Source organism: Gallinula chloropus, assembly GCF_964237585.1.
Source record: "Gallinula chloropus genome assembly, chromosome: 4".
Taxonomy (NCBI): domain Eukaryota; kingdom Metazoa; phylum Chordata; class Aves; order Gruiformes; family Rallidae; genus Gallinula; species Gallinula chloropus.
The window spans coordinates 51,988,510-52,004,244 of NC_140088.1; the positions used below are offsets into that span (position 1 = coordinate 51,988,510).

Genomic DNA, 15,735 nt, shown 5'->3' on the forward strand with positions numbered 1-15,735 from the left:
GTCTAAGAAAAATTTTAAAAATACATTAAAAAAAGTTTTCATAGCAGCTTTCTGATGCTAAAGCTTGAGCCGTTCTATGTATGTAGAAAAACAGAGGAGAAAGTCTCTGTCTCCTGCAGCACCTCACACAGGGTTGTAACATTAAATCACGGATCAAATTTGCCTGTGCTGCTGGCATTTAGGGAGATTGAAGTGGTGCATTAGGCTGCATGCTCATTCTTTCCACCCTAGATGCACATTGCTGGAGAATAATTACATATGACCATCATATTATACCATAATTACGCAATTAAAGGATGCTCGTGGCAGTCTGAAGAGATTAATGACTGAGCAGGAGAAGTTGCCACAGCTTATTACATGGCCTGGCTATCAATGCCCTAGGTAAAGCTTCTGGCCTGTGTTATCATTTCTGTCATAACCTGTTCCGACTTTAAAAAGGTGAAGATGGGAATGTTGCTGTCTTTCATAAAAGCCATTTTCTACCGAATCTTTTGTGGAATCACATGACTCAAAAAAGCTGCAACTGTGCTGCAACGGTCTTCCCTGAAGAATCACAGAATCACAAGGTTGGAAAAGACCTTTAAGATCATTGAGTCCAACCTTTCCTGTCCTATGCTAAACCATATCCCTAAGTACCTCATCTAACCGTCTTTTAAACACATCCAGGGATGGTGACTCAACCCCCTCCCTGGGCAGCAACACTAACCACGACTGATGGGTTTTGTCAGGCTTGTAATACGGGAACTGTGCATTTTAACCAGTTTTTGATAACTTTGCTTTGTAGAAAACCCATTATCTGAAATAATAAAAGACAGAATAACCAATTACCTTTAAAAATTCAGCCCGGTGCTCCAGGTATCTTTGGGATTCATTCCATACAAACAGAAGCTGGGTAAGCATTCAAAAGGAAAGGACAAATTCACTCCACAGCTAAGCCAGAAGTAGCCTGTCCTGCAGTAAGCACGCTGTCTGTTCTCATCATGTTTTTGCACACATGCACAGGTGTGTGCACGTACCTATATGAGGGTCAGATTTAGTCCTAATTAGTCTCTGTTAATATAGCTCCATGGTTACTAATTTGCTGTGAATTATTATGAATTAACATTGAAAATCTCAAGTGGCAAAACTTAGATCAGTATATAGAAACAAGGTGAATTATAAACCCTCATATTATCTTGTAAAATTGTCATCATTTTGTTTCAGAAAATAACAGGTTTTCTAATTATATTCTGCAGATTCCTTTAAGAGCTATGTCAACCTTTTGGAATAACGCTTAATGCATCAGCCCAGGGAAATCAGTGCTAGAGCATGCCTCTGGTAGGCAGTTTAGAGAGCCTGTCTGACTGTATCTCCAAGTGTGCAAATGCCTGGAAATCCCCAGAAATTATATTTATGACAGGTCTTGAAATATAGGGAAAAAACCCAGACAGATGGGCAGTAAGAAGAAAAAACTGTGTTGATACCCATCAGCATGGTGGTCTGAAGAGTATGGAAAATTGTTGTTATCTCAAGGCAGCAGGCTGCCTATGAAATACTAATCTAACTTTCCTTGTTTCTTTTCTCTCCAACAGCTATAGCCTGACTGGTGGCAATTCACAATTCACAATAAACCCATCAACAGGACAAATCATCACCAGCGCTCTCCTTGATCGAGAGGCAAGAGAGAACTACACTTTAGTGGTGGTGGCCAGTGATGGGGGCTTCCCCACGGCTCTCTCCAGTTCCACCAGCGTGCTCGTCTCTGTCGCCGATGTGAATGACAACCCACCCAAATTTCAACACCACCCCTATGTCACCCATGTCCCATCGCCTACAACTTCAGGTAACACAGTCAGTGGCTGGGTATGGGATGCTTCAGATTGCACAGATGACCTACCAAATGCAAAGCTGTGCCACAAGGAGTGTTCCTGAGGTGCTTCTCTGCAGCTGTTTCCCAGGTTTTGTTATCTTTGTGCTGCACAGGAATGGATGGTGATGGCAAGGCTGAGTGTATCACCTGTGATTCAGCCATTATTTGGGTTTTTTTAGTTTGTTCCTTCCATAACAATTCAATTATTTTCCTGCAGTTACATAAAGAAGACATAGTGTAAATTTGCACCTACTCAAACCAGTGATTTGAGGGTTGGGAAGGCAATGGCCTCTTTTTTCCTCTGGAAGTCTTCTGCACATAGATGTCCCTTTTCCACTCTGAGCAATTCTTACAGAGGATTTTACCGACCTCTTCCAAAAAGGCTTTATCCATATCAGATGTTAATTATCTTGCCTTGCCTTGGGCCAAATGGGGAAGTAAAATAAAAGTAAAGCCAAGCAGTAACCTTCCTTTTGTGTAACCAACACCCAAACTGAAGTGACCACACTCAGTGCAGGAGTTGACCTCTGATTCAACTTATATTTAAACAAATATGTTAGAAATGGCTAAGTGCAAAGTACTAATGTTTTCTGTTTGGAGAACTGGCGTTGTAAGGGGAAAGAAAGGAGAATATGTGTGTTTGCATGAAGATGAGGAGAATTTATTGAAAGATTCTGCTATTCTGAGATAATTTTTTTTCCCTCCAATATATAAAATGGGCTAATACTGGGAGCTCTACTGCCTCAAAGCAGTAAAAAAAAAAAATTATTATAATATGATCACTCTGTTACCACAGATTCACCAAACTGCACTTAGAACAATTGGCTTTGGAAGTCAGCTACACTGGTTGTTTTCACATGCATACACATACATGGATATGTGATGCCTACAGAGAGGATTCCAAGGCAAATGGTTTACAAAACAAACTTTCCTTTAAAAGAACAAAACAAAAGAGGGTTTATTTCCATGTCTTGGGCTTTCTTTCTAAATATTAATTGCAAATGCTTCTCCTTTTTATGGAAGAACGAATTTGTTTACATTTCTTCCCTGCTTCTCAAAAGCAGCATTATGAAATTACTGTATTATTTCATTCTTGAATCTTTGTGTATTCTGACTAGGGCACAGTGCTTTCATGTGGTTCTTTTTCAGGTGTTTCTTTAAATGAGCTTGAGGAGTGTACGTAGGTTTAGCTGTTGTTTTTGGACAGCATCATTTTGGGTGCTTTTCATTTGTAACCTGTTATAACTAGAAACATCTAGAGAGCCTAAGCTGTGCTTTCTTAGTAAAAACCTAGGGATGCCCACACTTTTTTTATTTGCAACTTCCTCAGTTGATAGTTCACTTTCATTTAAAAGGAAATGTACTATCTCTTCACATGCTTTGGAAAGGCTACTGACAATGGTGATACTGGCAGGCATGGCATCCCTTAGGAAAAAAGCCCAAACCAATTATTTTACTGTGATCCAGTATAGTGTCTTAAATAGCTTTTCCAACAAAAAAACCCCAAGAATTTTTACTTTTATTCCAATCACACTATATCTAGTTTGTAGAGTTTGAAAGAATGTCCTTAGTATTTATAAAGAAGTATTTATAAGAATGTCCTTAGTATTTATAAAGTTTAAAAGGGGGAACCTGGCAATAATAATAATTAATATAATTTACTTAACTGAAGCAAAAAATCTTAATTTTTTTCCTCTCCCATTTCTCTACAAGAATTTGGATACGGTTCTTGTCTGTAGGTTCATCCCTCAAGTACAAATCGGTGCACATGACAAATAGTGACATGAAGTGCAGTTTTCAGGGGGGACTGTCAAAGTCATTCCTGCCTGTGAGTGGTTTTGCCTCCAGAGGTGGAAAACAGCATGATTTTTATACAGAAAGTGGGTATTTTTCTAAATTTTGGTACCAGTGAAACATCAACAGTGTTCTGCAAATTGGTTGGACAGTGTCAAATTGGAAAGATGTGCCGTGTGTTAGATCTGTAAACTCCAGTGCAAAAGCACACCCCGGATTCTCCTTGCAGATAGGCAAGTGCAGAGTTTGATGAAAATAGTGCCCATATAAACAAACTCATTGTGAAGCATAAATTCAAAAGACCTGAAACATAATATATTCGTGGTATTACACTAATGTGCAATAGATTTTTATGTGATTTTACCCCTATCTCAGAGTGACGTTATGCTTTTAAAAACGCATTCCTGTTATTTACTGTCCTAGGGATGCTCTTACGAAGTCAGAAGCAAGAGGCTGTTGGGGTTTGAGCTAGTCTAGAGGAGGTCTCAAAGATGATCGGAGGTCTGGAGCCCCTCTCCTGTGAAAACAGAATGGGAGAGTTTGGCTTGTTCAGCCTGGAGAAGAGAAGGCTCCAGGGAAACCATAGAGCAGCCTCCTAGTACCGGAAGGGGCTGCAGGAAAGCTGGAGAGGGACTGGTTACAAGGGCAGGGAGTGATAGGAGAAGAGGTGATGGCGTTAAGATGAAGGAGGGGAGATTTAGATTTAGGTATTAGGAAAAAAATCACACATGCTTATGTTAGGGTGGTGAGGCCCTGGCACAGGTTGACCAGAGAAGCTGTGGCTGCCCCATCCCTGGCAGTGTTCAAGGCCAAGTTGGATGAGACTTTGGGTAACCTCTGCTAGTGGAGGGTGTCCCTCCCCGTGGCAGAGGGGTTGCAACTTGATGGGCTTTGAGGTCCCTTCCAACCCAAACCACTCTGTCATTCTATGACATGATTCTGTGATGATGAAGGAGCAGCATCTGGGGAATAGGAAGAAAAAGGGCTGCAAGAGAAAGTGGGTGTGTAGGGTAAATGTCCATGGGTGCTCCCTGTTCACTTATGCAGCCCTAACAGTAATCGAAGACCACATACATAATTTATTGGTAATTTTAAAAATCCCAACCAAACAAAACACCATTCAGTCTTACTTGATTTATGGCTTTCATGATGTGACTCTTCCAGAATTGGGTTGTTATGACTTCCAAAGAGCTGCAGATCCATTCTTCAGTGCAGATGTATGTGCAGCCACTGATATCTGTACGTCCATCTCTCTGAATTCAGTGGCTTGCTCTTCAAATCCGTATTTTTGCAGCATTCATCTCGCAGGCTCACAAACTCACTGAATCGCAGAATAGGGGTTGAATAGGACCTCTGGAGGTCTTCTAGTCCAACCCTGCTGCCAGAGCAGGATCATCTAGAGCAGGTTGCAGAGGAGAGTGACCAGGTGGGTTTTTAATGTCTCCAGAGATGGAGACTCCACAACCTCTCTGGGCAGCTGACCATCTTTCATTTTCAGAGCAGCCTAAGGAAGAGCAGGACATGCTTCCAAGTGAAAAATTGTCATCACATTTCCTGCAATTGGTGCATTCATTAAAGAACTGCCCTAACTTTGTTTCAGGCTCGTTTGTGTTTGCTGTGACCGTCACCGATGCAGATGCTGGCTCCAATGCCGAACTCCATTATTCCCTCGTGGGGAAAAACTCCGAGAAATTCCACATTGACCCCGCAAGGGGGGCGATACTGGCTGCGAACCCGCTGGTGGGAGAGTCTGAAGTCACCATTTCAGTTCACGTGAGAGATGGCGGCCGGTACCCAAAGACAGACTCGACAACCGTCACTGTGAGGTTTGTGAACAGAGCTGAATTTCCTCGTGTTCAGGCAGATCAGGAGACCTTCACATTTCCTGAAAACCAAGCAGTTGGCACGCTTGTCACCACCGTCTCTGGGTCTTCAGCCAGAGGAGGCTCCTTGTCTTACTACATCGCTAGTGGTAACCTGGGCAGCACCTTCCTGGTCGACCAGGTGACCGGGCAACTTTCTCTCAGACGGGCTTTAGATTTTGAAGCCATACAGAAATACGTGGTTTGGATCGAGGCAAGAGATACAGGCTTCCCTCCCTTTTCCTCATATAAGAAACTGGAAGTAACAGTGATAGATGTCAATGATAATGCCCCAGAGTTTGAACAAGATCCCTTCATTGCAGAAATAGTGGAGAACCTGTCCCCACGGAAGATACTGACAGTGGCTGCTGTCGACAGGGACAGTGGTCTAAATGGACAGCTAAATTATGAAATAATAGAGGGCAATAAGGAAAACAGTTTCAGTATCAATCGGGCCACTGGTGAGATCAGAAGTGTCAGGCCCTTGGACAGGGAAAAATTGTCCCAATACAAACTGACCATAAAAGCTTCAGATAAAGGCAGCCCACTCCAGAGCACAACTGTGAGAGTTATCATCAATATTTTAGATGAGAATGACAATGCTCCGAGATTTTCACAGATATTCAGTGCTTCTGTGCCTGAAAATGCACCTCTGGGTTTTACGGTAACCCGAGTCACGACATCAGATGAAGACATTGGTGTGAATGCGGTCAGCAGATATTCCATAAGGGATACGAGCCTCCCATTTACTATAAACCCCAGTAGTGGGGACATCACCATCAGCAGGCCACTGAACAGGGAGGACACAGACCGCTACAGAATCAGGGTCTCTGCGCATGACTCCGGGTGGACAGTGAGCACAGATGTCACCATATTTGTCATGGATGTCAATGACAACGCCCCGCGATTTACAAAGCCATCCTATTACCTGGAGTGTCCTGAGCTTCCTGGGATTGGGTTGAAGGTCACACAGGTTTCGGCCACCGATCCTGATGAAGGTTCGAATGGCCAAGTCTTCTATTTCATAAAATCCCAGTCCGAGTTCTTCCGAATTAATGCAACCACGGGGGAAATTTTCAACAAGCAGTATTTAAGGTACCAAAACTCCAGTGGTTCAAGCAACGTCAACATTAATAGGCACAGCTTCCTTGTTACTTCTTCAGACCGAGGCAGTCCTCCTCTGATGAGCGAGACAACCGTCACCATTAACATAGTAGACAGCAATGACAACGCACCGGTGTTCCTTGCTCACAAATATTTTACTCCTGTTACTAAGAACGTGAGGGTTGGGACAAACTTAATTAAAGTTACTGCGGTGGATGACAAAGATTTTGGCTTGAATTCTGAAGTGGAGTACTTTATCTCTGATGAAAGCAAGACTAATAAATTCAGGCTGGACAGGAGTACAGGCTGGATCTCTGTGTCATCTTCGCTAATGCTTGATCTGAACAAAAGCTTCCTATTTAGAGTGAAAGCAAAAGATAAAGGTAATCCACCACTCTCATCTGAAGTAGCTGTTGAAATAGTAGTAACAGAGGAAAATTACCACACACCCGAGTTTTCTCAAAGCCGTATGAGTGTTACCATCCCAGAGAGTCACTCTGTTGGATCAGTGGTCAGGACGGTTTCAGCCCGAGACAGAGATGCTGCAATGAACGGAATAATCAGATACAATATTTCCTCTGGAAATGAGGCAGGCATCTTTGCTATTAATACTACTACTGGTACTCTGACACTCGCAAAACCGCTTGATTTCGAGTTACACCAGAAGCACGAGCTAGTTGTTGCTGCCACGGATGGAGGATGGGTGTCCAGAACAGGCTACTGCAGTGTCACTGTTAATGTCATCGATGTGAATGACAACTCTCCGGCATTTAGCCCTGAGGACTACTTTCCCAACGTGTTAGAAAATGCCCCCAGTGGAACAACCGTTATTCGTCTAAACGCCACTGATGCTGACTCTGGACCTAACGCTGTGATTGCATATGCTATTCAGTCCTCAGATAGCGACCTCTTTGTCATTGACCCCAATACAGGAACAATCACCACCCAGGGATTTCTAGATTATGAAACAAAGCAAAGTTACCATTTAACGGTAAAGGCTTTTAATGTCCCAGATGAAGAAAGGTGCAGCTTTGCTAACGTCAACATCCAGTTAGAAGGGACAAATGAGTATGTGCCCCGTTTTGTGTCCAAGCTTTATTATTTTGAGGTTTCGGAGGCAGCCCTCAAAGGTACTGTTGTAGGTGAAGTTTTTGCAAGTGATCGTGATATGGGAACGGATGGGGAAGTCCACTACCTTATCTTTGGCAACAGCAGGAAAAAAGGTTTCCAGATAGATGAGAAAAGTGGCCAGATCTATGTTTCAGGACCTCTCGACAGAGAAAAAGAAGAACGAATCTCTCTGAAGGTCCTTGCAAAAAATTCTGGGAGCATTCGTGGTGCAGACATAGATGAAGTAACTGTTAATATCACTATACTGGATGCCAATGATCCTCCCATTTTTACCTTAGGGACCTACAATATACGAATCAGCGAGGGTGTCCCTCCAGGCACCCATGTTACATTCGTGAGTGCTTTTGATTCAGATTCTGTCCCTAGCTGGAGCAGGTTTTCCTATTTCATTGGGTCTGGTAACCACAATAGTGCCTTTTCCATCAACCCCCAGACGGGACAGGTTACAGTCACTGCAGAGCTGGATCGAGAAACGTTGCCTGTATACAACCTGTCTATGCTGGCCATCGATTCGGGAACGCCGTCTGCTACAGGGAGTGCCTCTTTATTGGTAACTTTGGAAGATATCAATGACAACGGCCCTACCTTGTCCACCAGCCAAGGAGAAGTGATGGAGAATAACCGTGCAGGAACTCTTGTGATGACGCTTCAATCATCAGATCCCGACCTCCCTCCAAACCAAGGTCCCTTTACATATTACTTGCTCAGCACTGGCCCCGCAACCAGCTACTTCAGCCTTAGCACTGCTGGCGTGCTGACAACGACAAGAGAGATTGACAGGGAGCAAATCAGCAATTTCTACCTGTCAGTGATTACAAGAGACTCTGGCGTTCCTCAGATGTCTTCCACAGGAACTGTGCAGATCAAGGTAATAGACCAAAACGACAACCCGTCTCAGCCCAGAACAGTGGAAATCTTTGTTCACTATTATGGCAACCTCTTCCCCGGTGGAATTTTGGGCAACGTAAAGCCACAGGATCCAGATGAGCTAGACAGCTTCCAGTGTTCCCTCACCTCAGGAGTCACCAGCCTCTTCAGCATTCCCGGGGGCACCTGCGAGCTGCATTCGCAGGCGAGGTCCACGGATGGCACGTTTGACCTGGCTGTCCTCAGCAATGATGGGTTGCATGGTGCCGTCACCAGCAGCATCCGGATTTTCTTCTCAGGCTTTGGCAACGCCACCATTGACAACAGCATCCTCCTCCGCCTGAGCACCCACAGCATGTGGGACTTCCTGACGAATCACTATCTCCACTTCTTGCGCATTGCCAGCTCCCAGCTGACAGGTCTGGGCACTGCCGTCCAGCTCTATGGGCTGTATGAGGAGAGCAACCACACCTTCCTAATGGCGGCCATAAAACGCGGCAACAACCAGTATGTGAATCCCAGCGGTGTGGCCACCTTCTTTGAGAGCATCAAAGATGTGCTCTTCCGCCAGAGCGGAGTGCGGATCGAGGCTGTGGACCATGACTGGTGCCTGCAGAGCCCCTGCCAGAATGGAGGGAGCTGCCTGCGGAGATTGGCGGTGAGCCCAGCTCTGAAGAGCCACGAGAGCATCCCTGTCATCATCGTGGCCAACGAGCCCCTCCGGCCCTTCGTGTGTAGGTGCATGCCGGGGTACGACGGGAGTCTGTGTGAGATGGACATCGATGAATGCCTTCCTTCCCCCTGCCACAACGATGGGACTTGCCACAATTTGGTGGGGGGCTTCTCATGCAGTTGCCCAGAGGGCTTCACTGGCATGGCCTGCGAGAGGGACATCAACGAGTGCCTTTCCAACCCATGCAAGAATGGTGCTGCCTGCCAGAACTTCCCAGGAAGCTTCAACTGCGTTTGTAAAACTGGGTATACAGGTACACTTTTACTTCTCTTTATCTTATGGTCCTGTAGAGATGGGAAGAGGGTGGAAAAATGCCTTTTTAGCACAAGGCTGTCAATACAAGTATCTCCAATGGGTGAAGAGGTCATGCAAAATGAGGTTTTCTTAGTAACAAAAATCCAGAAGACCAGTTGCCCACTGTATTCTTTTATTTTAGCTCTGTCCTTGGGCAAATCTCACTTACCCGCCTTGCATTAGAACGGACGGATTTTTACAAGAGCTCTTTTAATGTATTAAATATGTAGAAACCATTTCCAGCACTCGCCTATGATTTTTCTGTTCTTGTTATTGTTATGCATACTGTGGTAGCATTTCAAGTCTGCTAGGAGCGTGCCAAGCAAGAGCATCGGCCTCTGCCCCAAATTGCTTACAGTCATAGGAGACAGAAAACAGATGAATGTTATGAGGGGGAAAAAAAGTGGAATTCGGTCATAACACTCAAGCACGGCTGTTCTGTGTTTTGTCCCCTTTTCGTTTATTTTTTTAGTTAACAACAGAAATGGCTGCCACATTCCCACCTATTCTGAGCATTTTCTTTCTAATATTTATTACATGTTTGAACATAGCAGCATTTTATTCTGCAGAAAAGCAGGCTGATGTTTGCTTCTGCTATGAGTATGACATTTAGGGAAGGTCTGATCAACTTTAGGTTAAAGTGGCTTATCGCCACTTTTTACAGGCATCACAAAAAGATCTAACCACGGAAGATTAGGTGAGACTTTTGTTATCTTTCCTAAGGAGCATTTCTGTATCACAGGTGGCGCGGGGCAGCCTAGGTTGACAGAGCCATGTTCACTGTTATGTGGGTATTTGGGCTTCCCACCGAAACTCATTTGCAACCAGTGGAGTAATTGGAGTTTTGTGGGGTTTTGAAGGATATTTTTTTTCCTTAACTAGATTACTACAGAATCATTAGGGTTGGAAAAGACCTCCAAGATCATCTAGCCCAACCATCCCCCTACCACCTATACCACTAACTAAACCACATCCCTAAGTACCTCATCCAGCCTTTCCTTGAACACCCCAGGGGATGGTGACTCTACCACTTCCCCTTACAATGCCTAAGGTACAAGACATGCAACACACTTTATTCCAAAGGAAAAGGTTAATGAAATTCAAAATAAAGGTTTAACCTTGATTTAAAGCACAGCTCCAGGAGTGGTTGGACTTGATGATCTAAAGGGTCTCTTCCAACCCAGGTGATTCTGTGATTCTGTGGTTGCAATTTCAGTGTGAGGACACTGATGTGATCTTCTCTGACCCTTACAAATGTGTACTGTTGAGCCATAAATCAGGAGCTATTACTCCTAATTGACAAGCAGTTCTAATTAAGTTACCAACCCGGGATTTTATTTCATGTTGTATTAGTGTGTCAAATTATTTTGCCAGGAGTGGGGCAGAATAGTTCTAGGGCACCTATACCCTGTAACTCTTTAGGTCATTAGCATCAGATATTACACGGGCATGTTTGCTGCTGCAGTAAAGCAAACACTTCATTAACTCTAGCAGTGTACTATGCCTCTAGCTTAAGAATCTGAAGCATTAAAGAAACATCCAGCTAATTTTTTTTCCTGGTATTAAAGCTCCTACCTTAATGTTCAACCCGTATGTCAGCTAAAAATAAAGCTCTAGATGTGACAGGCTCAAAAACCCAAAATGTTTGAACTAAGAAAATGTGATGAGAGACTCTTACAGTTTGAAGTGTCGGTGTTCTTTCACATCATGAATTAAATGTGGCATCTGATATAAGCTTTCTTAAACTCCTTGTCAACACAAATAACTTTAGAACAGACTACCACCGAAGCAGACGTTTCTATTTGGGAGTCAGATCTTTTTTTAAGTTGGATGGCCACTGTGATTAAATAATGAAGAATTATTTAAGCGAATGGAGATTAATTGGTCAAGACAGAAAACAAATGGCACCAAAGCATGTAATTAAAACCCAAAATATCTCCAGGGTTTAAATATAAGCAGATCTTAATAGATAAGATAAAAATGAATATTCAGTACTTTCAGACATTTTATGTTTTAGAAAGTGTATTATAATTTCTGCAGATTTAGTATTCAATAGGTTCTGCAAACAAATGTCAGAATACAGGTTGTTTGAGAATGCTTGACAACACGGAGACTATTATGTCATTATTATATTGCCAACAGAAAGGGAACACAGCTGCTTGGATGTTTAATCCTGATTCATATATGATTAAAGATAGCCATAAGTGAATGTAAAAATAAAGCCTGAAACGGTTTCATTATGAGTATAAACCTTGAGCGCCTCATCAAAAAAAGAAAAACAAGAGACAGCCAAAGTAATGGATTTCTAGCTCAGTTTGCCGTGTACATGGCTTTGCTGCTTCTCTTGCAATGAAAATATAGCCTCGTAATTGAATTAGCATGCTTGGTAAAAAAATAATATTTACGTGGTACTGCATGCAAGTAAAAATCAGTGTTTTCTGAGACAGAGTCCCTGTTCCCGTAAATTAGAGTGCATGAGCTGTAGACCTCCATAATGGCCTACCTGAAAACCAAGTCTTACTTTTCCTTGATTTATGATGTTTTGTCAGCTGCATTTCACTTCATCATACTGCAAAGGTAACGTCGTTCTTTTCACTGAATAGGATTATCAAGACTGATTACCTCAGAGCAACATCGTTAGGCTTTAAACAATCTGTTATAATTACATCTCCTAATGATGATCAGGTTTTGTTTTTAAAATAATCCCTTTCTGGAGGGGGAATATTCTTTGTGATTTACAGTAGTTGTCTGCCCTTGCTTTGAACCCTTCGTTTCCTGTTTTCCAGGACTCATTAAGATGAAGGAATGTAGGTTTGTGAAATTGTTTCAAATGCGAGATTAAAATATTAGAACAACCACTTTAAAAGATGGAAACAGGGAGCCACAAAAAAGTAAGACTCTCAAATCAGCTGAAATCTAACCCAAATGCATTCAGCTCGCATCCTTTCCTGTTACATTTTTCAATTAAAAAAAAAAAAAAACAATTCTCAGGAAGTTAGATTTTTGCATAAGCCCCTCCATGTGATATCATCAGCTTGCAGTGATGAATGATAAATGCTGAATGCCATCTGTTATCAATTATCCAATGTAATCCTCATTTTCATGGTCCTCAGAAAAAGATATTTCAGACACAAAAATGAATACCCCAAATCTTTTGGTATTTCAGCTGAGAAGAGATCTAGAAGCTCAACTATCTGCAGCATTCACCTGAACTGTAGTGTTACCAAGGACGGATCTGGTTTGGAGTCTTCTTGGCTCTCAAAACATTGGCTGAGACGCTTCCTTCCTCTCGCTCATTCAGTACCCTGAAACTCTAATCAAACATATATGATTAGTCTAATTCTTTGTGCTGTCCAAACAAAATAATTTCCCATCTGAGAAGTGCACAGAAGTCCTTCTTGAAAATTGACTTGCTTGTGCCATAAAAATATACTAATATTGTGATGTTTTGAGGTACATCACTTGAGATAAAGGTCTATCAGAACATCCCTCCTAAATTTATGTTTTAACCTTCAGTCAGCAGACTGTTGTGGAAAATGACCTCTGAAAACCAAAACTAGTCTAGTTTTGTGAGGTTAAAATTGTTGGCATTAGCCTTCTGGCTGGGTTCTGGTGAGGATGACTTTATGTGTAGTGGCAGTTTCTTATCCTCTTCAATCCAGTAAATTTCTTTAAGTGACTTATCTATGAAAGAATGAATCTCAAAATAGCCAGCACTTGTGTAAATCCTCTACTCAAGAAAATCAGTCCCCTCTCAAACTCTTTTCTTTTCTTTGTTTTTCTCTTTACAAAAAAAAACCAACCCAATCTAAATATAAGCATAGTCTTTTAGGCAGAGCAGTAAAACCAACAGGTTTGCAAGCTACACTTTGCTTTTCCAAATCTAAATCTTCAGTACACACCTTAGTGTGTCTGCAGCCCATCAGGGTGGACTTAACAAATACGCTCTTTCATTGAAGTACTGGAAAGCTGGCGTTAACGTGCTGCAAGGGGCATAACTGAAAGCGGTAGGACAACCTGCTGCTATCTTGGAAGGGTCTGCTTTCCAGAAGAATAAGGTGTTAAAAAAAAGAAGTTGAAGCTTAGTACAGTTTCAGGGACAATTTAACTGGTATCACAGCAACTTAACTGGAGGATTCCCCACTAAAGTCCTGAGCAACCTGATCTAACTTTGAGGGTTGCTTTGCTTTGAATCAGGTTAGACTTTGTGACCTCTAAGATCCCTCCAGCCTAACTTTTTCCATCCACTTCTGCCAGTCAAGTCTGGTTCATAAGAACAGAGGGAAACAGGAACACAGGAGGAGCATGGTTTAGATGGAAAGGGAGAGCTAGAAGGTGCAGTTTGAAGACTGGTGGACCATCTAAAACCCAAGTTTTAATAGAAACTCTCCCAATCTTGGCAGAATAACCAAAGCAGGCTGCCAATAATAGCTTGAAATATGGATACTTTTCCTTAGAGGATGGACCAGGAATCCAGGAATGCATGAGAGTTTCTGTCTCGGGGGAGTCTAATGAGACCAGTGCTCTGAAGATAGCAAGAAATTTGAATGAATCAATGAAGGTCAGGATTCTGCAGAAAAGAGGGAGTGAAGCCTCCTAGCAGCAACTGTGTCCAGCAGAAACTGATGTAAGGTAATTAGTATATAAGGTTGCCTGGAGGGGTACACATAAGAAATTCAGGAGACCTGGAATCTTTTAGAAGGAAAAAAAAGTGTAATTAAAAAGCAACTTCAAGCAAGAAAAAAAGATGGATGTCTTTAGGAGTTTTAGGTGGGCATACCAGGATTATTTTTTTTTAACTGAAAATTAGTTATATACTAGATAAAAATAAGTTTCCGTTCTTTTGGTAGGTACATGACACCCTATTACACTGTTTTCCTATTTGTTTATTTATCGGTTTCTAGTTTTCATCATCCATTTACCAGGTTTAACGATCTTGCTTTATTTTGAACTCTTATCCAGAACAACCATAGAGATAAACTAAAATACTATTCTCAGGTTATACTTTTGTCCTACTGATCTCTGGCTTTCAAGGAGATGCATGCCTAACATGCGGTTAAAGAGGAGAAATATGCTTTATAGATATCTTTTCTTGGATCATTATTCCAAATGTAAATAGATACATTTTTCCCAGGTCTTTAGCACTTCAGTAAATGGCAAAGAATAGCCAAAGTTTCGTCTTCATTTTAAATAAATATTAGTTTTAATAGCTCTGATGAATTGTTAAATCAGAGTATTCATCTTCTCATGTGTCAAAATAGTTGGAATAAATGCAAACACACTTTTATTAGTTTCATGAATTATTCAAACAATTGCTAAATACGAAGATGATGTTGTTATTCGCTAGTTAAAGTATGTGCAGCTAAAATAAACATCCATATTCTGTTGCTGACTCAGCAAATAGGCCAGCTTTCATGTTAACTGAGAAAGAGTATTTAGTTAGATTGAATTGCAAAAAAAAAACCCCGAGTAAGCCTTATTAGCTACACTTGAGTTTTGTAAAGACTAAGAAACATCATTGAGCTATTTTAAGCATCTCTGCCTCTCTCTTGCTCCCTGTTCTCCATGGCGAGTCAAAGGCCTATATCGTGTACCCCGATTTTAGCATAAAGCAACCAGCAAAATCTAACATCAAGTTAGCTCATCCTTCAGTCATGCCCATTAGAGAATAAAATATAAATAAATACCCCCAAAGCATAATTAGATTCAGACACTGGACATTTTTCCTGGATTTATGGTGAATCTACAAGTTACGTATTAACCACAGGAATCCTCCAGCCCTCTGTTTCCATCCTGCTCACAGTCGCACATGGAGGGCTGCTGCTCACACAGAAGAACTGCTTGTGAATTTCTTCAGGTTAAACAGAAAAGTGGAGACTGGGGGCGGGGGGGAAGAAGTTTTCTTAATAAGGTGATTTGAATTGTGAAATTCTGAAAAATCTAGAAGAATTAATCCAGTCCAATCCTGATTTTCTACAGTTTTAGGGACTGACAATCCCTAAGGACCGTGTATTGTGCATTGCTGTCCTGTGAGATGTAGGAATTATCAGATAACATGTGACACATGATATATATTATATATATGTGTGGTGTCAGGAAGA

General features: G+C 42.0%; 1 protein-coding gene across 1 annotated transcript in view; it reads left to right on the forward strand.

Annotated features, from left to right (window-relative positions):
* FAT4 (FAT atypical cadherin 4) overlaps nucleotides 1-15,735 on the forward strand; it is a gene marked incomplete at both ends in the record, with an annotated part of 153,355 nt that overhangs the window by 115,081 nt on the left and 22,539 nt on the right. Inside the window, 2 exons of the mRNA XM_084263378.1 lie at nucleotides 1,572-1,822; nucleotides 5,244-9,593. Of these exons, the coding sequence (XP_084119504.1) occupies nucleotides 1,572-1,822; nucleotides 5,244-9,593 (4,601 nt within the window). The remainder of the gene's footprint in view (nucleotides 1-1,571; nucleotides 1,823-5,243; nucleotides 9,594-15,735) is intronic.